This window comes from Orcinus orca, chromosome 4 (assembly GCF_937001465.1).
Source record: "Orcinus orca chromosome 4, mOrcOrc1.1, whole genome shotgun sequence".
Classification (NCBI taxonomy): domain Eukaryota; kingdom Metazoa; phylum Chordata; class Mammalia; order Artiodactyla; family Delphinidae; genus Orcinus; species Orcinus orca.
This window is the reverse complement of record NC_064562.1, coordinates 123,162,771-123,187,623: the sequence shown is the minus strand read 5'-3', so window position 1 is coordinate 123,187,623 and position 24,853 is coordinate 123,162,771. Positions and strand designations below refer to the sequence as shown.

General features: G+C 41.4%; 2 protein-coding genes across 3 annotated transcripts in view; both read right to left on the bottom strand.

The window, feature by feature from the left end:
* Positions 1-1,589: 1,589 nt before the first annotated feature.
* Positions 1,590-24,846, bottom strand: LOC101288653 (cytochrome P450 2U1). Of its 2 annotated transcripts, XM_004269596.4 has the most exons (5): positions 21,901-24,456; positions 9,271-9,906; positions 6,931-7,092; positions 5,593-5,760; positions 1,590-4,842 (listed from the first exon to the last, which is right to left on the bottom strand). In XM_004269596.4, the coding sequence occupies exons 1-5, from the start codon at positions 22,388-22,390 to the stop codon at positions 4,667-4,669; spliced, it is 1,632 nt and encodes a 543-aa protein (XP_004269644.1). In that variant the 5' UTR covers positions 22,391-24,456; the 3' UTR covers positions 1,590-4,666. The 2 variants fall into 2 exon arrangements, with proteins under 2 accessions (XP_004269644.1, XP_033283679.1); XM_033427788.2 differs by lacking the exon at positions 9,271-9,906 and having other exon boundaries at positions 21,901-24,846.
* Positions 9,768-24,853, bottom strand: part of SGMS2 (sphingomyelin synthase 2) — a 116,723-nt gene continuing 101,637 nt past the window's right edge. The window contains exon 8 of the transcript XR_004483187.2: positions 9,768-9,906. The gene's annotated coding sequence lies outside the window, so the exon portion shown is untranslated. The remainder of the gene's footprint in view (positions 9,907-24,853) is intronic.

Genomic DNA, 24,853 nt, shown 5'->3' with positions numbered 1-24,853 from the left:
ACATTACTTTAAAAGATAGTATCCAGGGCTTCCCTGGTGGCGCGGTGGTTGGGAGTCCGCCTGCCGATGCAGGGGACATGGGTTCGTGCCCCGGTCCGGGAGGATCCCACATGCTGCGGAGCGGCTGGGCCTGTGAGCCATGGCCGCTGGGCCTGCGCGTCCCGAGCCTGTGCTCCGTGGCGGGAGAGGCCACAACAGTGAGAGGCCCGCGTACCGCAAAAAAAAAAAAAGAAAAAAGAAAAAAAAGGAAAGATAGTATCCACCCAGAAATAAATCCTCATATATATGGTCAAACAATTTTCGACAAGAGTACCTAGACCATTCAATGGGGAAAAGACAGTCTTTTCAACAAATAGTGTTGGGAAAACTGTTATCCATATGCACAGAAGTAAAGTTAGACCCTTACCTTACACCATATACAAAAATTAATTCAAAATGGATCAGAGACCTACACATAAAAGCTAAGACTATAAAACTCTAAGAAGAAAACAGGCAAAAAGCTTCATGACATTGGATTTGGCAATGATTTCTTGGATATGACACCAAAGACACGGGCAACAAAAGAAAAAATTAACAAATTGGACTTCATCAAAACTGAAAACTTGTGCAACAAAGGGCACCTCTGGACAGAGGTGGAAGAAATGGTGGAAACTGAGAATTTAAATAAACAGGGTAACTGTAGATAGTGAGGAAGGCTCTGAAGGAAGTAAGCTGGGTGATGAATCAGGGCATATTTTAGTCCATTTAGGCTGTTATAACAAAATACCATAGACTATCTTACAGATAACAGAAGTTTACTTCTCACAGGTCTGGAGACTAGAAGTCCAAAATCAAGGCATCTGCAGATTCAGTGTCTGGTGAGAGCCTGCTTCCTGGTTCATGGATGGCTGTCTTTGCACTGCAGTCTCATATGGCAGAAGGGGGCAGGGAGCTCTCTGGGCTCTTATAAGGATCCTAATCCCATACATGAGGGCTCCACTCTCATGACACAATCACTTCCCAAAGGTCCCACCTCCAAATACTATCACATCGGGATCAGGTTTCAATTAATGAATTCTTGGGGCACACAAACTTTCAGTCTATAGCAGGGTGTTCTCAGGAAAGGCCACTTTAGATAGAGCCTTAGCAGAAGCCGTCCCTCAGGAGGTGACCTCTGCACTGTGACCTCAGGAGGAAGACTGGGCCGTGGAAAAAGCCGGCAGTGGGCTCATCTATAGGAAAAATCCATAGGTTCGGGTATTTTAGAAAACTCTTCTACCTGAGCTAAGGAGTGTAATAGAGACAAGCACTCGATATTTTGCCACAATGGGCTTATGTAGATTCATCCCTCTCTCAAATAATGCTGGACTTTGACGTGGGAAATAAGAAGCTTGGGCTGTGCTACAGTCCTGAGAGTAACTGTGCTCTGAGAGGATATTTTAAAAGAATTATCCTCCTGTCTAGAGATCATGCTTATATTATATGTGGCCATCTCCCTCTTTTTGGAAGTCTATTCCCTTTTCCTTTTCTTAACTTGACATCTGGTAAAAGAGAATTTTGTTTAGCAATTTAAAGAAAACAAAACCCCCCAAACCACACATGACACTATCTCAGTTAAAATTAAAAGTTTAATGTAAGCATCAAAAATCATGCTAATGATGAGGACTAAAAAGTAGGTATTAGGCAAACTTATAAAACAAAGTACTATTATTTTTACACTTCAAATACATCATAAAGTAAAAAATCGTAAAATATCAACATGTGCAAGGGAAGCATTAACAGTCCTTTCAGTGATTTGCCATAAACAGATGTTTTAAAAGTGCTACAGTTTAAGGCATTACATTTTAAAGTTTAATAAACATCTGATTTCAACATAATCTCACAGAAGAGTTTTTTTCTCAAGTTAGCTACAAACTGTTTGGTTAGGGGGTACTGAAAATGCATGTATAAATCGAAGAGTAATAAACTTGCTAATGCAAAGTTATTAGTGCAATTCCGCAGCATATGAAATTCCAGATCAGAACAAACTACCCTGCACATGGTACACGGTAATCCACACATGCATCATCCATCTAAAGTCTCCAGGGGCTTCCCTGGTGGCACAGTGGTTAAGAATCCGCCTGCCAATGCAGGGGATGCGGGTTCAAGCCCTGGTCCAGGAAGATCCTACATGCCATGGAGCAACTAAGCCTGTGTGCCACAACTACTGAGCCTGCGCTCTACAGCCCGTGAGCCACAACTACTGAGCCCAAGTGCCACAACTACTGAAGCCCACGCTCCGCAACAAGAGAAGCCACCGCAATGAGAAGTAGCCCCCGCTCACCGCAGCTAGAGTAAGCCTGCACACACCAAAGAAGACCCAATGCAGCCAAAAATAAAAATTAATTAATAAACAATAAATAAAGTCTCTATAACAACCTCTCCATTCACTCACAGTGCCTATGCATTTCATTCTTAGTTTTTCTTTTTTAATTAACAAAAATCCTCAAGGCACCTAAAGATTGGCCTGTATTTCATTTATCCATATTGAAAATGCAGAAGGCAGTATAGAGACGTGGTACAGGAAGAACTCTCCAGTTACAAAGACTGGTAGGTTTGAAATGCACAGCGGTATTTTTTAACTACATGTAGGCCGTAACTTCTCTAAGCCTGAGCTCCATCAGCTACAGAATGGCATCGTCTTACTAAACATTCTTTAAGAATTATGTAAGCACACAAGTAAAGCATAAAGTATGGTGCCAGCATGAGGAAAGGCTCAAAAATACAGTTGCTTATATTATTATCACAATTCTTTCTATATAAGGAGTATAATGGGAGAATAAAGAAAAGGGCTAGCCACTTTTGGAGCATGTTCTCTTTGGGCAGGTCAGTTCTTCATTGTCTAGGACTGCTCAGACATTTAGCATCCTGGCCTCATGGCAACAAAAAAGCCATTAGCACCCCCATCACTGTGATAACTGAAAACACACCCACATATTTCCAAATATCCCCTGATACCTTTTTTGAGAACTGTTCTTTTAGAGGCAGTTTATTTATTAAGAAACAATTTAGTTATCTTAAAAAAATTAAGAATGCCTTCCTGTCTTTGCAAGTCTTCAAGGATGAGATACATTAGGCCTGGTGGCAGGAAGAACAGTTAAGGAATGTTCAGTACAGTTTGAATCCTTTTCTCATAAATCCCAGTATTAAAATTCCACAGCTCACTATTCAGGGCTCAAGTCAGAAGCCAGAGCTACATCCTTGTGAGTAAACACAGCAGAAAGGAATTCTGCCATGAAGCCACTTCTTCAGCTAGGCTCACTGTTCATGTAGCTGAAATAGAAGGCAGATGTATACATTCAGACAATAACCTTTCCTCAACATACTAAACAAGGGTCCACTTCATCGCATGTCTACAAAAAGTAAAAACTAAAATCATAAACGAAAAGATAATAACAAAACAAGTCCTCCAAAACCGACATAAGATCTGTGTCAAGAAAAGCTCTAGGGCTTCCCTGGTGGCGGCACAGTGGTTAAGAATCCACCTGCCAATGCAGGGGACATGGGTTCGAGCCCTGGTCTGGGAAGATCCCACGTGCCGCGGAGCAACTAAACCCGTGTGCCACAACTACTGAGCCTGAACTCTAGAGCCCATGAGCCACAACTACTGAGCCCACGTGCCACAACTACTGAAGCCTGTGCACCTAAAGCTCATGCTCCGCAACAAGAGAAGCCACTGCAGCGAGAAGCCTGTGCACCTCAACAAAGAGTAGCCCCCGGTCGCCGCAACTAGAGAAAGCCCACGTGCAGCAATGAGTACCCAACACAGCCAAAAATAAATGAATAAATTTTAAAAAAAATTAGAAAAAAAAAAAAGAATCTGCCTGCCAATGCAGGGGACACGGGTTTGAGCCCTGGTCCAGGAAGATCTCACATGTCGTGGAGCAACTAAGCCCGTGCGCCACAACTACTGAGCCCGCGTGTGCCCTAGAGCCTGTGCCCCGCAACAAGAGAAGTCACTGCAATGAGAGCCCACGCACGGCAATGAAGAGTAGCCCCTGCTCACCGCAACTAGAGAAAGCCCACGCAGTGACGAAGACACAACACAGCCAAAAAGAAATTAAGTAAAAAAATAAATAAATAAGAAAAGCTCTAATTCATTGTCCCCTAAACCCACGTCCTTCTCTGATGAAGTATTCAAGTCTGAACACCACTTTCATGTTGTCATGGGTCTTAAACAGGTAGGTCTTCCTCCTTCTCCTGAATTTGTTCTCCAGAGCTTAACAGTGCTTTGGTGATGTCAGAAAAGATGGAGCGTTTGACCATCATTCATGCCAAGACAGAGAGAGAAGTCAAATTTTGTTACCGTCATTTTCCACGTGGAATGACTGAGGCACTGAGGGATGAGAAGAAATGCTCATTGGTGGAGGCTGCTGGGAATAAAATCCGGATCCCCTGCTTCCGAATCCAGTACTTTCGTCACCATCCCCCAAGTCACGTGCATTACTAAAATGGCTGAAGTTTCCTTCTGAGGAACCCTCCGAGACGAAAGGTCCCACGTGCTCTACCCTCTTTCCAATCTCTCTCTAATCCAAGCCTAACCTAGACTTGCAGAATTGCTGGATCCGCTGTCAATTACAGAAGGAAGAATCTGTTTAGAAGGACATGTATTTACATTCTCTGCACCATCTCTTCCTGGAGATGTTCTTTACCTCTTTGAAATGATTATATTAAACGGATGTGGGGCTAAAGTTAGACCATATTTCCCAGTCAGGATCGGCTTCGAGTCCTTAGGCAAAGCAAATGTGAAACTCTGCATGAGGCTCACGAACATCAGGAATAATTCCATCTTTGCCAGCTGCTCTCCCATACATACCCGCTTCCCTAAAAATGAGACCAGGAAAAAAGGTAAGGATTATAATACCAGCCCTTTTCCTACCTCAAAAGGGATAAATTTATGAAATTTCTAAATTGAGTGTTTTAAAGGCAGACATAGAGAGTTTTGAAATAAAATTGCCACATACACCCCGTGGCTTCCCACAGTCTATGCTGATCAGAATTTTTGCATACCAAGTTCACATTTTAACTCCTACTCATAAAAATCTATCCACATTCTAGATAGGAACTAGAGACGGAGCCAATGAGGTGGGCTACCTTGTCTCCTCCATACTTACTTATCTCTTTCCTTGCTCTTACCTGGAAGATTAAGGAGAAAAGATATCAAATAAGAATCTCTGGAGCATTCCTTTTCTACAGAAAGAAGCCTACATGCCCTAATCTAGGAACCTAAAAGAGGGACTGGTGAGATTAGAGAGCTCACCCTCTCACCCACCATTCAGGCAGGTCAAAAGCTGCTCTTAACTCCAACAGTTCCCTGGGACTCAAACAATCACCTGGACAACTCAAAAAGGAAGATTTCTAGTCATATTTAAAGATTTAAAACCAATTGCTTTCACTTTGTTTTTAAAATCTGAAATAAACATAGTGGAGATGCATTATCTAAGTTATTTCTCTCTTATATTAGCTTGCCAAGAAAGAAACATTTTTAAAAGAGTATCATGAAATAATAAAAGATTCTTTTGGTTCTATTTCTTTTTAAAATTATGCCATTAAGAAAATAAAAGTTTAACTGACCTATCCCAAAAGGAATAAATGTTTCCTTTTTAATAAGTTGTCCTTGATCATCCAGAAATCGATTAGGGTAGAAATCATTTGGCTTCTCCCAAATGGCTGGGTCTCTGTGTATTGACCACAAGTTGGGTAATATTATCGTGCCTTTAGGAATGGTATACCCTTGGAGCACTAGAACAAAACAAAACGAAACCACAGTATCATTCAACATGCTTTTACTAATAACTCTGGGTAAACATCACTCTCTAAAAAAACAAACAAACAAACAAAAACTAGTTACATATCTAGCTTCTTAATTTGCTGAGAGTACACTTTGAGGTACTTGAGGGCACAGGCAAAACCTTATCAACTGGCATCCTCTCCATACCCTCCCAGGACCCAGCCTGACACGGCACAGGAGTTGCTCTGATGGATGTTGAGTTAATCAATTAAATCAAATGATAAAAACATTACAATTAAGAGAAAACATTAAAACGGGAATCATAAGGCATTTCAGGTGAACTTTCCCAAAGAATTACAAATTCCTAATACTTGTATACAATTTTACAGTTCCCAGTCTTTTATGTGACACAATACAATGAAGAAGGTAAACTAAGGTAAAGGGATGTACAGGGAAGTCAATGCTGGTTCATACCAGCTGACAAGTTCATATGCACTTTAAACAATGCCCCAAGGATACTGCACACACCTTATATTTAATTTACACCAAAGAAACTGTTAAGTGATCCAATGTCATTTATAAGTGACTGCCTCCTACATCTGTCTTATAACTAGATTTAAGCCCATTTCATCATGGGCTATCTCCGGAGGACGGAAACTCCTTGTTATGAGGGATGCTTACAGTGAGTCTGAGTGCCTAAATGTCAAGGTCACTGTAGGTGAAAGGCTGAAACATGTGCCTTCAGAATCAGATGGGCTCTTCTAATTCTTTAACACTTGTGCTTCAGTTGCAGAACCACAAAAAATGAAGTAGAATAATTCCCAGTTAAACTCCTTAATTTCATAATTAGGCTAGCTCTTCGGGCCTCCAAGAACAGGAGGACAGAGAGGGGCCTTTGTTAATTCTGGAGTTTTTTTCTGCCAGTACAGCCACCTTAAACGGCAGCATAATTTGACCAGTGTAAGTGTGCACGCTCTGAAGGCTAGAGAGCTATTTACCAAACAGGCAGGGCTGGAACGCCAGCCGGTACACCAAATAAGGGACAGCTGAGGCTGAAGCATCCTCTGGTCATTTGATTATCCATGACAACAAACGCTTGCCACAACCTCACCTCAAGTCCTCTGGATGAAGGGGACGGGCTTCCCTCGAGGGCGTTCCAAGGAGGAAGGCCCTGGACTTGCCTGTTTTCTCTGAGGTCATGTGAGGGATGGACAGTGGCACCACCACACTCAGCCTCTGCACTTCCATGATGGTGGCTTCTGTGTAGGGCATCCGGGCCTTGTCAGTGAGGGAGGGGGCACGGTCACCACCAATGACCCTTTCAATTTCTTCATGAACCTTTTCTATACAGAAAAAAAAAAAGGAAAGCATAATCCAAAAGATAAGCCAGGAGAGACTGCCCTCCCATACACTCTTCCCATCACCATATCCACACAGCTGATAAGTCGGCAGCACAGGCCTGACTTGGCCTCAGTGAAGTGAAACACCGATCAGATATTCCAGTGGAGGCAGCTGGTCCCAGGGACCCTGTACCAGCCTGGGATTCTGAAGGACGATGGCAGGACAGAGTGGCAAAGGGGAAAGCACTCTGGATTCAGGAGCACTCGGAGTTTCTCTCGTATCAACATCTGATTGACTCTAAGCTTTTACCTGTGACAACGTGTGGTAGCCCAACATGACCCCCAGTGACCCCCACTTCTTGGTGTTCCCAACTTCGTGCCATCCCCTCCCACTCTGTTCCAAATTGGTCTATGTGACCGACAGAATAAAGGAGAAGCAATGGCATGACGGTTCTGAGCTTAGGTTATAAAAGACACTATGGCTTTTGTCTTGGCCACTTACTCTCTAGGGTCATTCATTCTGGGGGAAGACAGCTGCCAGTAAAGCAGCCCTACGGAAAGTTCCAAGTGGCAAGACCTGCAGCCAGCCGCCACGTGGATGAGTCATCTTGCAAGGGGATCCTTCAGTCCCAGTCAAGTCTATAGATGTTTGTAGCCCCAGGCCAACACCTTGATTACAACTGCCTGAGAAATCCTAAGCCAGACCATCCAGGCTAAGCTGCTCCTGGATACCTGATTCTCAGAAACTATGTGAGATTATAAATGGTTGTTGTTTTAAGATGCTAAATTTTGGGATAATTTGTTACTCATCAATAGTTAATGAATATAGGTAGGCACAATCCCATCTATAGTAGGCAGGAAATGGTCCCTCAAAGATGTCCATGCCATAATCCCCTGGAACCTGTGAATATGCTACCTTATTTGGTAAAAAGGGACTTTGCAGATGTGATTAAATTAAGGACTTTGTGATGGGGAGATTATGCTGGATTTTCTGGGTGTGTCCAGCCTAATTACATGGGTTTTAAAATTGGAGAACTGGGACCTCCCTGGTGGCACAGTGGTTAAGAATCTGCCTGCCAATGCGGGGGACACGGGTTCGAGCCCTGGTCCGGGAAGACTCCATATGCTGCAGAGCAACTAAGCCTGTGCACCGCAACTACTGAGCCTGCGCTCTAGAGCCCGCGAGCCACAACTACTGAAGCCCGTGCGCCTTAGAGCCTGTGCACAGCGACTGCCGAGCCCGCGCGCCTAAAGCCCGTGCTCCGCAAGAAGAGAAGCCACCGTAATGAGAAGCCCGCGCACCGCAACGAAGAGTAGCCCCAGCTCACCACACCTAGAGAAAGCCCGCGCACAGCAATGAAGACCCGATGCAGCCAAAAAAAAAAAAAAAAAAAAAAAAATTGGAAACTTTTCCCAGTTTAGAGTCAGAGGGAGATATGACTATGAAAGAATGTTCAGAGAGATGCAACATTGCTGGCTTCAAAGATAGAGCAAGGGGGCCACGAGCCAAGGAAGCCGCAAACGGCAAGGAGATGGATTCTCCTCCAGAGCCTCCAGAAAAGAACGCAGCCCTGCCAACATCTTGATTTTGGTTCACTGACACATGTGTCAGACTTCTAATGTATAGAACTGTAACATAACAAATGTGTGTTGTCACTAACTGTGTGGTTATTTGTTGTAGGAGCAACGGAAAATGAATACACTATTCTCTCCTGTATCCTTCCACTATGAACTTCCAGTGAAATTCACTACCTATTGGTATTGATGGGGCGGAACTAGCTCCGTGACCTTGTGAAAATCACAGAACTTCTCTGGGCCTCTGGTCTCATCTTCAAAAAAGATGAATGGGTTCAGGTGATCACTATGACTCTCTTCAACTCTAAAATAGTCTTCTCTAAAGTTCTTTCTTCATCATAGATTTCACACAGAATCAGACCTGTAGAGATTTAAAGCAGATTCAAGCAAGCTGCGATCTTAGTGCCACTGTCTAGAAACTTGGAGTTTCGTTGTTAACACCTTACCCATTCCCTATGAGATGCAAGTATTTCCATTTTGTTTTCCAGCCTGAAGACATTGCTTACTGACAGGAGCCACAGGATCACAAAGGTTGCTGATTTAAATGGAAATGAAAAAAAATATATCCTGGTTTTGCCATGAATAAAGGAAACATCTGTTTATTACCTTGTATGTCGGGGTTCAGTGACATATACAGGAGGCACCAAAGCAAAGAGTTAGTTGTGGTATCAGTGCCAGCAATGAAGAGATCGCCAATGATATAAAATAAGTAATCTTCATCAAAACTACTATTGCTATTATTTTTCCTCTCCTCCTCCACATGGAGAAGATACATGTCTATGAAGTCCTGAGGGTTCTCTACATCCAGAGACTCTCGATGGTCTTCGATGATTTTTTTAAGGAAAATAGTTAAATCCTTTTCAATCTGTCTTAATTCCTTAAATGGTCCAAAGGGAAGGTAATAAAGCCACGAGCATATGTTGACCAAGAGGAGCTGGGTGTTCAGACAGATTTCTAACGCTCGTGACATAAAATTAAGCATTTTCTTAAACTCACTATTGGTGTAATCAAACCGCTGGCCAAAGCACAAAGAGCAAATTATGTTAGAGACAGCGTTGTTGACAATGGGGAAAGGATTGAAGAGGACTTCTCCATTCTTTTGCATTTCCTCTTTCACATATTTGAACTCCTCAATAATCTTGGGCTCCAAGCTAAGCTTTCCCAGGCCAAAATGACGAAGAGTTGAATGAGAGAACTTCCTCTGTTGTCTCCAGACTGGACCATAATGTGCGAATACAATCCCTGCAAAAGGACACCAAGGAAAGAAGGTAAGAAAGAGCAATGCTTGATAATTAATACTCAACAGGACCAACCATGAAGGGTATTTGTATTTTTGTGTAAAGTTCATATACAAACAGATAAAGATCACCAGCCAAGAATGACTAGCAAAATTTAGTTACCAAGATAGTGTATGTTTATAATAACAAAAGTCATATCCAATTTGATTAGGAAAATTTTCTATAAAGCTTATTATTATATATACTGACTCCTGGTGAAATGAAACGAGTTGCCATTTCTCGAGTTAGTGTACATTTCAAAACCTTATTTTCATAAGAGTGAATACAGACTAAGAAAATATTTCAGGCTAGATAAATGTGAACAGAAGGATAAGCATGGTTAACAGATTGCACATGAGGGCAGGGACAATATCTGAGTTTGCTCATCATTAAAATCCAAACTTCTGGCATAGTGCTGTGTACAAAGGAGGAGATTGTTAAATATGAAATGAATAAATCAACAGCCCATTGGCCATCAAAGTTTGGATCAAATAACTGGCAGGTAATCTAAAATGTCTGTAGTTGCAAACAGCCCTAATTTAAAAACATCTGAACTCAAGGGCATTCACAACTACATCTTATTGGATTCTCACTTATGTTATACATCTTCCACCATCAAACCCAAAAGAATTGCTCCCAGATGTTGTATCAGATTGTTCTCAAATTTTCCTTGTTTCCTGTCACTTACTTCATTCTCTTGTCCATGGTGTGCTTTATTGTTTCAGCCAGCTCTCCTCCTTCCATTTTTCATCCACTTCATTCCTGCTACCTTCAAGGACATGCTTCATTCATTTAACAAATATTTCTGAATGCCTACTATGTGCTAGACACTGGGATGCTGTGAATACAGCTGAGAATGAAATAAAGACCTCTCTCAGTGGTTATGTCTTCTCACAATCTTTGATACCTATATAAAATGACTCTCAATAGAAATATTCACATGGTCAAATGTACTGGATGACCTGTCACATCCATTTTCCTGCCTCGAATATTCCACACATCTACTCAAATCTGATGTTGCTTTCTAGGCCTTTTGTTCAGGTGTTTTGTGACTTCCATTTGACATCATTTAGAAAATTTTTTTGACCCTCCTGTATTGAATTCATTTCCTGAATTCTATGTCTTTACCTTATTTCACTCCTGCATTTTGCTGAAGGCCATCCTCTAATAGGTTCCTGGGAAAGGACGCATCAGAGGCAAATTTCTAAACATTTTTCGAAAATGTATTTATCGTACCTTTCCCCCTCCATCAGAATTTTGAAGACATTGCTAAGAGTGCATTGATGCGTCATAAAATATGTACACCTTCAATGGGACTAGACATTATCAAATTCTTCTCCAAAGTGGAGAGTACACCAGAAGTACATGAATGATCTCTTGTCAAATAGTTACCATCACTTTGTAGTCATCAACGTTTTATTTCTGCCAATCAGAGGGCTGAAATGCATCTCATCTGATTTTTATGTGCATTTCCCTGATTGTTACAGTGGGTTGGAGCAGCTTCTCATATGGTTACTGGCCAGGTTTCCTATTCTGTGATTTGTACTTATTAACTGTGCAATTTTCTTCTTCTTATATATTCTACATGCATAGCAGACATTGTCTCCCATCATGTGAATTGCTTTTTCATGTTTTAATGCTATTACTTGATAAACATGCTTTAAAGGTAGTTCCATTTCTCAATCTTTTTCTTAGTGATTTGTGCTGCATGTCTTACTTTAGAAATCTTTTCCTTCCACAGGTTTATAAATACATTCTCTACTTCCTTGTAAAATTTTAAAATTTTGCTTTTTCACATTTAAGTCTCTATAACCTACCTGGAATTTATATTTATGTTAGGTATTCCTACTTATTGTGAAGAAGGAATCCACTTTTCTCCCTATTTTGATAACCTATTGTTCAAGCACCATTTATGAAACAGCCTCTCCTTTTCTCTACTGATCTACAACATTTGCTGTACACAGGCAGCTCAGGTTATTGGTTTTCTAGTCTGCTATATTGTATACTGGTGTATTTATTTATGACTGTGCTTAAAGCACACTGTCTTAACTATTGTTACTCTATAATAAGATCTAAATAGACTTTATAGTAAGTCTTAATATTTACTAGGGAAGTCCCCACCGCCACCACCTTGTTCTTTTTCAAAATTGTTTTTTGATTACTCTTGGCTCTTTACTCATATTTATCAAACTTTAATCAGCTTGTCAAGTTCTATTTTTAAAAAAGCACCTTTGAGATTTTGATGGGAATTGCATTTAACTTACAGATTAATTTGAAAATTGTCTTCTTTATAATTGGACTTACCTGCAATCCAAGAATAAATCCAACTTTGGTTATGATATTTTTATGCTTTTTTAAAGACATTGTTGGATTTGGTTTCCTAATATGTTAAGTTTTTAAAAATTCATATTCATACATGAAAATGGACTATAAATTTCCTTTCTCATAATGTATTTGTCTGGATATACTCACCTCCTAAAATGAGCCATGGTGTATTCCTTCTCTCTGGAAGAATTTGTCTATAATTATAATGGCATATTCTTCTTTTTTCCTTACCTTTATTCTTTTGTTCTTTTTCAGATATATAAAATTAGCTATCTAACTAATTTTCAGACCTTTATCCTAATAAAGGATAGTTAAGGCTGTACAATTGCCTTTGGGTACCACTTTAGTTGCAGTCCACCAGTATTGTGTGCATGTCTTTTCAATGCATTTTAAGTATAAAAATTTGGGGACTTCCCTGGTGGTCCAGTGGTAAAGAATCCGCCTTACAATGCAGGGGATGCTGGTTTGATTCCTGGTTAGGGAACTAAGATCCCACATGCCACGGGGCAACTAAGCACGCAGCATGCGCGCCACGACTACTGAGCTCGCGCGCCTCAGAGAGCCTGCGTGCTGCAAACTACAGAGCCCACGCGCTCTGGAACCCTCGCTCCACAACTACAGAGCCCATGTGCCCTGGAGCCTGTGCACCACAACTAGAGAGAGAAAACCTGAACGCCAGGACTAGAGGGAAGCCCACACGCCGCAACGAAGAGCCCTCATGCTGCAACTAAGAACCGACACGGCCAAAAATAAATAAGTAAATAATAAAATAAATCTTTTTAAAAAAAGTATAAACATTTTTTTCTATTATGATTCTCTTTTGCCACCTAGATTAATTTGACTTATGATGATTTTTGTTTTTTTGTTTTTGTTTTTTTGCGGTACGCGGGCCTCTCACTGTTGTGGCCTCTCCCATTGCAGAGCACAGGCTCCGGACGCGCAGGCTCAGCCGCCATGGCTCACAGGCCCAGCCGCTCCACAGCATGTGGGATCTTCCCAGACCGGGGCACGAACCCATGTCCCCTGCAACGGCAGGCGGACTCTCAACCACTGCGCCACCAGGGAAGTATGATGATTTTTGACATTGATGAGGCTAGCTTTTTAGTCTAGTATGTGATCAATTTTAATAAAATTTCCAAATAAAATTGAGAAGAATTTTTATATAAGCAATTGTTGGGTATAGGGCCCTCTTTCCAACAGAGAAAGCTACAGAACTGTCAGAATCAAATCTTCTTTATCCCTGCCAAAGTTTTATCTGCCTGATCTATCAACTATTCAAATACTTACGTTAAAATAATTTGCACTAATGGTGCATTTGTCAATTCCTTTTTTCAGTTCTGTAAGTTTTTGTTACTTGTAGATATATATCATGGCTATATAGATATTTATACATAATATATAAAATATTTTAAAATTAAGATATATAAATACATAAAATTAAAATGTATTAAAAAGTGTATATATCTACCTTGTTAGGTACATATGTATGCTAGACAACATTGTTAGGTACACTCAAATTTAGAAATAAATGTCTTCTTTCTATTAGTTTTTTCAATATTTACTTACAGTCCCCTACATGCCAGATACTAAGGGCATACAGATTTAAAAGACACAGTCTTTGTTCTCAAGATGCTTCCAGTTTTGTGAGGAGCTGGATAAACCAACAACTCTAATACACTGTTGTATGTTAGACTGTATTGAAGTTGCATATTGTATTGAATGTTGTATGGTGGATTGCACTAAAGTTGCACAGTTGGAATGCATGGTATTGAATGCTGCATTGTTGGACTGTACGGTATTGAATGTTATATGTTGGATTGTACTGAAGTTGCACTGTTGGGATGTACAGTATCGAATGTTGTTATGTTGGACTATATTGAATGTTGCATTGTTGGAATGCATTGTATTAAATGTTGTATGTTGGAGGTGTATTGAAGTTGCAATGTAGACAAAGGAAAAAGCACCATGTCAGCTGAGGGAAAGCAGTACTTCTCAGAGAGGACATCTGAGCGATACTTCATTTGTAAATAAGGATGTGTATGAAGGCACATTTTAGAAAAATAAAGAACTTGGGGGAAGTTAAAGAGGGTACAGTATTTCAAGAGGACTGAATTATCTTCAGGGAAAAATTCAGGTTTAGATAAGGCAAGGAAATGGAGGGAGGCTTCTCAAAAGAGACTAATATCTGGGCATTACGTATTTGACAACAATCTGACAGGTATGAAGTGCAAGATAAGACTTGACCAAGGAGACAGTGCCTGAGAATGCCAGGGATGAGAGGCAGGGACAGAATTAATGGCCTCAGGGTTTCAAACGTTACAAAATATCCATGTCATGAAGCCAGAATGGCTTAAAGCAGGGGTCCACAACCCCCAGGCCACGGACCGATATCGGTCCGTGGCCTGTTAGGAAGCGGGCCGCACAGCAGGAGGTGAGTGGTGGGTGAGTGAGCAAAGCTTCACCTGTATTTACAGCTGCTCCCCATCGCTTGCATTACTGCCTGAGCTCTGTCTCCTGGTGAGTTGTATAATTATTTCATTATATATTAGAATGTAATAATAATAGAAATAAAATGCATAATAAATGTAATGTGCTTGAATCATCCTGAAACCATACCAACCCCCCCCCCCATCTGTGGAAAAACTGTCTTCCACGAAACTGGTCCCTGGTGCCAAAAAGGCTGAGGACCGCTGGCTTAGAGTCTTAGAGTGTTTGGAAGAGGTTCAGGCATACCCTGTAGTTGCTGACATCTCCGTTCTTAGCCCTGAATGTATACAATGGATGTATACAAAGACTTCATCTCAAGGAGGATAATAACACTGAAAAATAAACATGGCTCCAAAGCAAAAACCAGGACTATTGTTTGGGAATGACAAAAACATACCCTCAAGTGAGTCTGGCAAAAAGGCCAGTTAGGCTGTGGATGGAACCAAAAAGCAGGAAGAGCTGGGTGTTACCACCTTGGAGAAGACTAAATGCCACTGAACTCCTCTCTGCACCTATTTTTCACTTCTTTCTTCCTGACTGACTTCATTCTTTCCTACTGTGAACCAGCTTTTCCAAGAACTGGGAACTATCTTGAGATGCCCATTCTCCCATTTTCACCACGGGAGATAAAAGCCCTCTAAAGCCCTCTATTCTCTAGCTCTAACCTGAAAAACGCTGGGGAAGGACTCAGATGTTTCAGTCAGGTATTCCATGTTGATACCAATTTGGAATACTTTACATTTATTATTTGGCTTGAGGTTTCCAAACTATGCCACAAGTATCAATTCTTACCCCAAAACTATGTGTGGATCGATCTGTAGCTATGAACTTTTGAGTTGTGTCCAGCCCACAGACTCATTACCATCACAAAGAGGTGAGATATTCTGATCAAATCACCTTTGATCAGGGGTCTATCCCCTGACTAATCACTGTGGTCAGAGATGGGAATTCATGTAAAGATATGGCATCTCCCGTTCCAACCACAGTTAATGGATACAAAAGGGTGGTGGAGCCAGAGTTACTCAGAAGAAGAGGGTGCTCTTGTCAGAGGACTAGGTGCTAGACGGCTGAAACAAAAATCTACCTCAAACCAAACAAAGGATAGGCTAAATTGACTATGATACATTCTCACAAAGGAATATTGTACAGTTTTTAAGAACTTTGTAGAAAATTCAATAATATGGAAAAATATTCATAATACTTTAAGTGATAAAAATAATTTTAAAGAGTGTGAAGAATATGTTTCCATTTCAAGGAAGCAAATATATTTTTTAAATTACCTGTACATATAGAAAAAAAAATACTAGAAGGCTGCCACAGATTGAATGTGTCCCTTCAGAATTCATGTTAAATCCTAATGCCCAGTGTGATGGTATTTGAAAGTAATCTTTAGGATGTGGTTAGGTCATGAGGATGGAGCCCTCATGAATGGGATTAGTGCCTTTATAAAAGAGGCCCCAGGGATCTCCCTTGCTCCCTTCACCATGTGAGGTTACAGACAGTTGTCTGTGAGTCAGGAAGCTGGCCCTCAACAGACCCCAATCAGCTGGCACCTTGATCTTGAACTCTCAGACTCCAGAAATAAATTCTGTTTATAAGCCACCTAGACCATGGAACTCTGTTACAGCAGCTCAAACAGACTAAAACAAAGGTGATACATAAAAATGTTAATAGTGGCGATCTCAAAATAACACTGATCACAGATGATTTTCAATTATTTTTTAAAAGAATTAAAAGGAATTCTTTTACTCCTGTTCCATGTTTTACAATAAGCAACATATATTACTAAAATAAAAATAGTTAAAATACATTAAATTTGATGCAATTCTACATTAATCACACATACGTTTTCTTTCTCTTGAAGCAGAGAAAGTGTTATCCACTGATTATATTTGCCCTTCCCTTCCATAGGGTCATATAAGTGTCCCTCTTAGTGGGAATTCAGGCCTTCTTGAAATGAGCATGTAACTATTTAAAATATGTACTTTACTCCATTTACTACAAGATTCAGTTATCTCGTTTATTTCCTAATTTCATTTTGTATCTTGTACCCCTTCGAGGTAGTCAATCCTGACTGGTCTATCCTGTACTTCTAAAGTTCTTCAAAATTTCCTTTTGCCTCCCATTTTCATGTCTTCGCAATTTCCTCTGACTCTTGCTCCAAGTTTCTAGAAATCTCTCAAAATTAGAAGTAATCTAATTTCTATCAACAGGGAAATAGATAAATTACAAAAGCTAGAGGTAGAAAGATACTTTATAAATATATGACATATGTAAGGTTTTAAAAAACATACCAAATAAAGTTATGCACTGTTTATGAATCTGAAGCAAATGTGAACAGTGATGAATGAGTTTACATTACTCTCTGCACTTTATATTTGAAATATTTAATAATAAAAATGTGATGTGCATAAACCTTTGAGAAGAAACAGACCACACTTAAAGTACTCTTTTGGTAGCCTTGGCTCTGACTTTGTAAGTTTTTTTTTTATTGAAGTATAGTTAATTTACAATATTATATTAGTTTCAGGCATATAAGACAGTGTTTCAAAATTTTTAGATTATACTCCATTTAAAGTTATTATAAAACATTGGCTATATTCCTTGTGATGTACAACATACCCCTGTAGCTTATTTATTTTATACATAGTAGTTTGTACCTCTTAATCTGACTTTGTAACTTTATTAACTATTCCTGCTCAGAAACAGAATCAGATGGACGCATAAGTATGATGGGCATACCTAATGTAGAACATCTTTCTGGCCTATCTACCTTACTATAATTTTCATGCTTAAAAAGAATATCAACTTGTATAAGCATGATAATTTGAAAAACTCAAATATAATAAATAACCTCCCTACATTCTAGAACTTGATGGCAATGTGTTAAGTGAACTATTTCCAGCACATCACTGGTCACGAAATATTCCTTCTCTTCGAGTCTCATCAACTTTAGCAGCAAAACTCTTTTACAAATATCTTATAAAAATAAATATAAACGTTTAATAACGTTATTAGCCTCTAATTCTTAATATCACTTTTCTTTCTCTTAGAGTCTATGCATCCTGCTTCTGGACAACTTCCGCATTTTACAATCTTGCCACTGGAAACAGCACTGAAGGTGGCTCGGGCACTCCTCAAATCTTGCTGAGCTGAGCCGCTCAGCCTTTCACTCCTGTGGCCTATCTTCTTCAGGATGACTATGCCATCCAATTCTTGATCTATGATGGCCACCCAGAACTCATCTGCTTCTTCATCCTTCGATGGGCATCTTGAAATAAACTCACATTCTCCCCTTTTATTTTTCACCCTTGAAACGATTCCTTGACTATCTACATTTTCCTATTCAGATGGCCTGTTCTTTATTCCAAGTTAAATCGACAAGCATTTTCCTTGTGACATATGGTTCTTGCTTTACCTTCTCCTGTCAATCACTTTCACCAGCAACATAAATTTCTTACAGCACATTCGCCCAACACATATCCACCAGAATACAAGAGCAGCATCACCTAAAAAGTCCTAACTGTCTCTTGGAGGAATTAATGCTTTAGTTGAGATGCTGAAGCACCAAATTACCCCAGGCTCCCAGGACTTTACAAAATAAGGAGGGATCCAATAATAAACTGTGATCCAATTAATACTTAGAAACTGCCTTATAGATTCTTAACCAAACTATACACCCACCAAGAAGGACCTCGAAGAAGAAAATCTAATTCCCACCTTTAAAAATCAGGAGGAAAAGACAGATGAGCAACAAAAGTGACAATATAATGTGGTAAGTGCATTAACAGATGTTAGATGTATGTATGTATCAATAGATGTATGCATGCATTCGTTCATTTCTTGATTACCTGCTCTGTGCCGATTAGAAGGCATACAGTGGTTAACAAGATGAGCCAGATCCTTGCCCTCACAGAGTTCACATTCCAATGGTAAGTGGGGTTGGTAATAGGCTAAATGCTTTCAAAGTTTTTAATGAATGAGGTTAGTGAAATATAAATGAGATAAAATAAGTTGTGATATTGGGCAGTGTCTAAAATAGTAGTGAAAGGTGACAATTGGCCTGAGAGATGATAAGGAATAAACCAAGTAAAAAGTTATCCCAGGGGACTTCCCCGGTGGCGCAGTGGATAGCACTCCGAGCTCCCAATGCAGGGGGCCCGGGTTCGATCCCTGGTCAGGGAACTAGATCCCACATGTGTGCCACAACTAAGGAGCCCGCCTGCCGCAACTAAGACCCAGTGCAACCAAATAAATAAATATTAAAAAAAATTTTTTTTAAGTTATCCCAGACCTAAGGACAACAAAAGCCAGTAGCCTGAGGCAGTCACCAACCTTCCAGGAATCAGCTTAGTGTGTCCAGAGCAGACACTGTACTTGAAATGTACAATAAAGCGAGAGTGGAAAGAGATAAAGTGAGAAAGGCTGGCAGAGGCCAGATCCTTTGGGGCACAGTAGGTCTAGTATGGAGTCGGAAACAACTGGTTTCAGTGGGGGAAGCGACATGATTTGTTCTGATTCACTTTTTTTAAAAAGCAATCCCTTTGGCTGCTGTATGGATAAAACATCAGAGCAGAAGCAAGCAGGCTAGTTAAGAGGCTCCTGGAGTAAGAAATGAAAAACGATGGTAGCTTGGATGAGATGGAGATGGAGAGAAGTGAATGGATACAGAACATGGATATATCTGCAGCAGGCTGACAAGACTTACTGACTGGTAGGGAATGCGATGAGGGTTTAAACGAAAACAGTGGTATCACAGAGAAAAGAGTAGCTCACCTGTACCTGGGAGGATAGAGAAATAGGTCACAGAACACATTCTCAGAGAGGTGACATTTAAGCAGGTATGAAAAAATACAACACAAGTGTTGGTGAGGATGTGGAGAAACTGAAACATTGGCTGAGGCTGGCAGGAATGTAAAATGGTGCAGCTGCTATGGAAAATGGTATGGCAGTAACTCAAAAATATTAAACATATAATATGATCAAGCAATTCCACTTCTGGATTTACACCCATAAGAACTGAAAGCAAGGACTTCAACAGATATTTGTAGACATACCATGTTCACAGCAGCATTTTTCACAATAGTCTGAAGATGGAAGCATGCAAGTATCCATCAGGGGACGAATGGATAAACAAAATGTGGTACATACATTCAACGGAATAGTATTCAGTCTTAAAAAGGAAAGCAATTCTCACACATGCTACAATATGGATGAACCTTAAAACATTATACTAAGTGAAATACGTCAGTCACAAAAGGATAAATGTTGTATGATTCCACTTGTATAAAGTACCTAGGATAGTCAAATTCACAGAGACGGAAAACAGAATGGTGGTTGCCAGGGGTTAGAGAGTTTTTAAATGTTTAATGGGTTTTTAGTGTTTGTTTAATGGGTATAAACTTTCAGTTCTGCGAGATGAAAAGAGTTCTGGAGATAGTGGTGATGGTTTCACAACAATGTGAATGACTTAATGCCACTAAATTGTACACTTAAAAATGACTAAGATGGTAAATTTTATGTTATTTGTATTTCACCACAATTTTTTTAAAAAGAGAGAGGAAAAGAAAAGCAGAGGTGGGAGTTCTCCAGGCAGCCATGAGAACGGAAGAGAATTCCAGGTAGAAGAAGCAGCATGTGTAAAGACACGGAGAGAGTAAGGTATGAACTGTGACATGTATGATTTATTTTTCAGTGGGACATTTAGAATATTAAGATCATCATTACTATTCATTTAAAATCCTGATGCAAAATTCTGGCTTCATCAGATTCTGAAAAGCCTGGATCTCTTTATACCACATGCCAGGAAGAGGAAGTAGTAGTTCATTTACTTAATAAATAGTTATTGACTCCTATATGTGCCAGGCAGGACAAGGAATAACTCTGTCTTCCTAGATGTCAGTCTAGTGGTGAAGACTCACATTCAGGCCAAGGTTACAGAATTATGAAGCCTCAATATTGATAAGTGCAGTGAAGGAAAAGTACTTGTGCAATGAAACTCGTTCTAACAAGGGAGACTAACTTACCTGGAACGGAAGTGAGGAAAAAAACTCCCTGAGGGAAAGACATTTAGAGTCTGTCATACAGAGTGAAGTCAGTCAGAAAGAGAAAGACAAATACCGTATGCTAACACATATATATGCAATTTAAGAAAAAAAAAATGTCATGAAGAACCTAGGGGTAAGACGGGAATAAAGACACAGACCTACTAGAGAATGGACTTGAGGATATGGGGAGGGGGAAGGGTAAGCTGTGACAAAGTGAGAGAGTGGCATAGACATATATACGCTACCAAGCGTAAAACAGATAGCTAGTGGGAAGCAGCCGCATAGCACAGGGAGATCAGCTCAGTGCTTTGTGACCACCTAGAGGGGTGGGATAGGGAGGGTGGGAGGGAGGGAGACGCAAGAGGGAAGAGATATGGCAACATGTGTATATGTATAACTGATTCACTTTGCTACAAAGCAGAAACTAACACACCATTGTAAAGCAATTATACTCCAATAAAGATGTAAAAAAAAAAAAAAAAATTAACACCTGACCGAAGAGTAGGATTGACACAGACGGAAACACAGTCTGGGACCCGTGCCGGCCAATAAGACAAAGGGGAACACTGATAAACAAAAAGGGCAAATGTGATATTCTATTGCAGCGGATAACATGTTTACCAACGCTCAAAACTGCCCAACTTAGCCTTCCATAAGCAGGAATCACAGAAACTATAAACCTATTGTACATTAGGTTTGCCAATTAGTTTCTATCGTGTTTTCTGGACTTCCTATCTTATGGGGAAATAATCTTAAACTCTTGCACCCAAAATGCAAAAGGTGTAAATATCCCTCTCTCTTTCTAACACGGCCAAAGTTTCTCGTCGGGAACACAGTCTGAAGAATGAGGCCTTATTCTGGGAAGGAGCGAATACTCCTGGAAAGATGGAACCTATCACAGCTGCAGGGGATCTCAAAGGCACCAGGAGTGGGAGGCAGCACCGCCCTCCCCCTCCCGCGCTGGGTGCAGGTGTGAGGCAGATTGGGTGCGCGCGGCCGCAGGGGGCACAGAACCCCCAGCTCCGACGCACCTGCAGCCTCATCCGCGCGCTCACACGGCCCGTGACCCCCAAGGCTCCCACGGCCGCGGCCCAGCTCACCCTTCCCCTTGGTCAGGATGTAGTTGAGCGGCATCCGCGGGCGGTCGCTGAAGACCTCGGCCTGCTGCACCAGCGCCTCGCGCACGCTGTGGAAGTCGTTGAGGACCACCACCAGGTAGTGGCCGATGAAGAAGCTGTAGATATTGCCGTACACACGGGCCAGGTCTGCCAGGAGCAACTGCACGCCCAGGCCCGAGGTATTCAATTCTCCGGTCCTTGCCCGCCGGTACGGCCAGCTCTTCCGTCGGAGGAAAGGCGGCAGCAGCACGAAGCCGAAGTTGCCCACCACGGGCCAAGGCGTGGGCCCGGGGGGTATGCCCCGCTTCGGGCGCCGCCACAGCCAGCTCCAGCCCAGCAGCGCGGCGAGAACGAGAAGCAGCAGCGCGCCGCCCGTGGGGTCCAGCCGCAGCAGCCCCGGGGGCGCGTGCAGAAGGCGCAGAGGCCAGGGGGAGTCCTCGGCGGGAGCCTGGGGCAGCCCGGCGGAAGCCATGGCCTGTGCGCCGGAGTCCTCAGCCGCGGCCTCCTGCCGCTATCCTCAAGAGAGAGCACACGCAGACACCGGTGCTCGGCCCCAAGGCCAACTCCCCTGGAAGCCCGGGGGCGGGGAGGAGAGCGGCGGAGGCCGCTCCGGATTGGCTGCGCCCACCGCTTCCTCTCCAGCCCCTCCAATCAGCGATGCGCGAGAAGAAACGGGGACGCGCTCGCAACCAGGCTGTGGCGGTCCGCGGACCAGGCTGGGCAAGCTGTCTGGAAGTTGGCCACCCAATCCGGGTCGCGCCCCTCCGCTGGGTCAGACTTGGCTGTGACCGACCCTGAAAAAAAAGATGCTCGCACCGCACCCTTACGCTCTGATTGGTTACCGGATTTCTTGTGTTATTTGTCAGTTAAGTGCTTAAACCGTGCCAGGTCAACAGGCCCCTCGTACGACTCAGCCTCAACACCAGCGCTTCTACCCTGAGCTGGGCGAGGGGGGTCCCTGCCCTATCTCCTGGTAGCAAAAAGACAGGGGTACTGCTTTATCCAAATCGGGATTCGGAGGAAGAAATGACCCTTTCCTCACCCACTGACAGCAGGATGATGGAAATGCAATGTGTAGAATTTGTAGATGTAGGTGGCCAACGCTCCGGAGAAAGGATGGGTGGGGAATAGTGGGGTGGGTGGGGTGATGGAATAAAGCTCTTATAACTTGCCATACACGGGAATATCCCTTTTATGTGGAGAGTGGAAGTTCAGCGTCCGTTTCAGCGTGTGGCCTGGGTAAAGCCGAAGACCTAATCCAGAAATTTGCTTGGAGGATTTAAGTAGCTAATAATATAAAAAGAAAATCAATCGGGTGAGGAGTGGGTCACAATATCATTATAACTATGCTGAGGCTGAGATTTTAAGTGAGAATTGTGTAATGCTTTCAATACAAAGTCCTTTAATTTTCCGTAATTATGGCTCGTAGGCACTTCCCTTTTCTGTCTTCTACAGGCTAAATCCTCTGGTTTCTTTTATGTTAGGTTGACACAGAATTGTCGATACTAGACCATTTTCTGTCTGCTAAAAGGCCAGTCTCGTATAAATCAACGTAACTGATGATAATGAACAAATGTTTCCCATTTTCTGATCCTTTTTATTCTTTATTTCACATCTACTCTGTTCTAATACTATTTTTGCCATGCTCTTCATAAATTATTTTAAGCTTCCCCAAAAAACACACCTCTTATCTTCTATAAGTAACCATTGTTAGATTACTTTTCTCATTTTTTTTCAATTTAGAGAATTTAAAAAATTTTACCACTTGTTTGCACAGATGATCTTCAATATGTCACCTGATTCTCTTCATAGCCTGTTCTCCAAAATAGTAGCCACTAACATCTTTCCTTACAAGCAACTTAAATTCACAAATGATTTTAAAATAGTTGACCATGTGACTAATTTAACGACCTTAACAGACACCCTCTTATACAGGATATAATTACACTCACATTGTTTTCCTAAGTAATTCTCTTATTTAGGCTAACAGCTCTGTGATGCAGATAGGAAGTATTATAGGCTGAGTTGTGTTCCCCCAAAATTCATATGTTGAAGTCCTAACCCCCAGTACCTCAGAATGAAACTGTTTGGAGATAGGGTCTTTAAAGAGGTAAAGTAAAATGAGGTCATATAAGTGGACTGTAATCCAATATCACTGGTGTCTTTTTAAGAAGAAGAGATTAGGACATGGACAGACAGAGAGGGAAGCCAACATGAAAACACAGGGAGAAGATGGCCATCTACAAGACAGGGAGAAAGTCCTCAGAAGAGATCAGCCCTACCAACACCTTGATCTTAAGAGTTCTAGCCTCCAGAACTGTGAGGAAATAAGTCTGTAGTGCTCTGTTATGGCAGCCCTTGCAAACTAATAGAGGAAGCTACATTGTTCATAATACATACTATGGATAAACTATTTTAAACATGACACCACATCGCTCATTCAGTGCTTCTTAGGGATGAATTTCCCCAAATGATATTCAGGGCTTTCTTGCCAGAAAAAGGAATACTTTCTGCTCCATCCTTCCTATTTTAAATAGATGAATAATATAATAATCAGTAGCAGTAAAGGAAGAGAATACTAAAGATCTTTGGGCTGGGGAGAGAGGGAAAGGAGGACAAGAAGGGCATTAAGGAAAACATTTTAAAATTGAATCCCCAAAGATAATTTTAAACCACTTGCTTTCTCACTGGAATCCTTCTTGCTGTACATGGATTTCAGCCAGAATTGTTGGTAACAGTACAGATAACAGAATTGTTGGTAACAGTACAAATAGTACAGATATCCAAAATATCTGTACTATTATTTTGTTATCAAGAGTGGTGTTGGGCTTCCCTGGTGGCGCAGAGGTTAAGAATCCACCTGCCAATACAGGGAACGCGGGTTCCAGCTCTGGTGCAGGAAGATCCCACATGCCGCAGAGCAACTAAGCCTGTG

Bases quoted from the DNA above. Each gene is read 5' to 3' on its own strand.
- LOC101288653 (XM_004269596.4), bottom strand. From the start codon at position 22,390: ATGGCTTCCGCCGGGCTGCCCCAGGCTCCCGCCGAGGACTCCCCCTGG. The intron at 9,907-21,900 runs GTGAGCTGGGCC...GTCCTTTTGCAG, and splicing joins CATCCTGACCAAGGGGAAGG to GGATTGTATTCGCACATTAT. The intron at 5,761-6,930 runs GCAAGTCCAGGG...GTTTTGTTCTAG, and splicing joins CATGACCTCAGAGAAAACAG to TGCTCCAAGGGTATACCATT.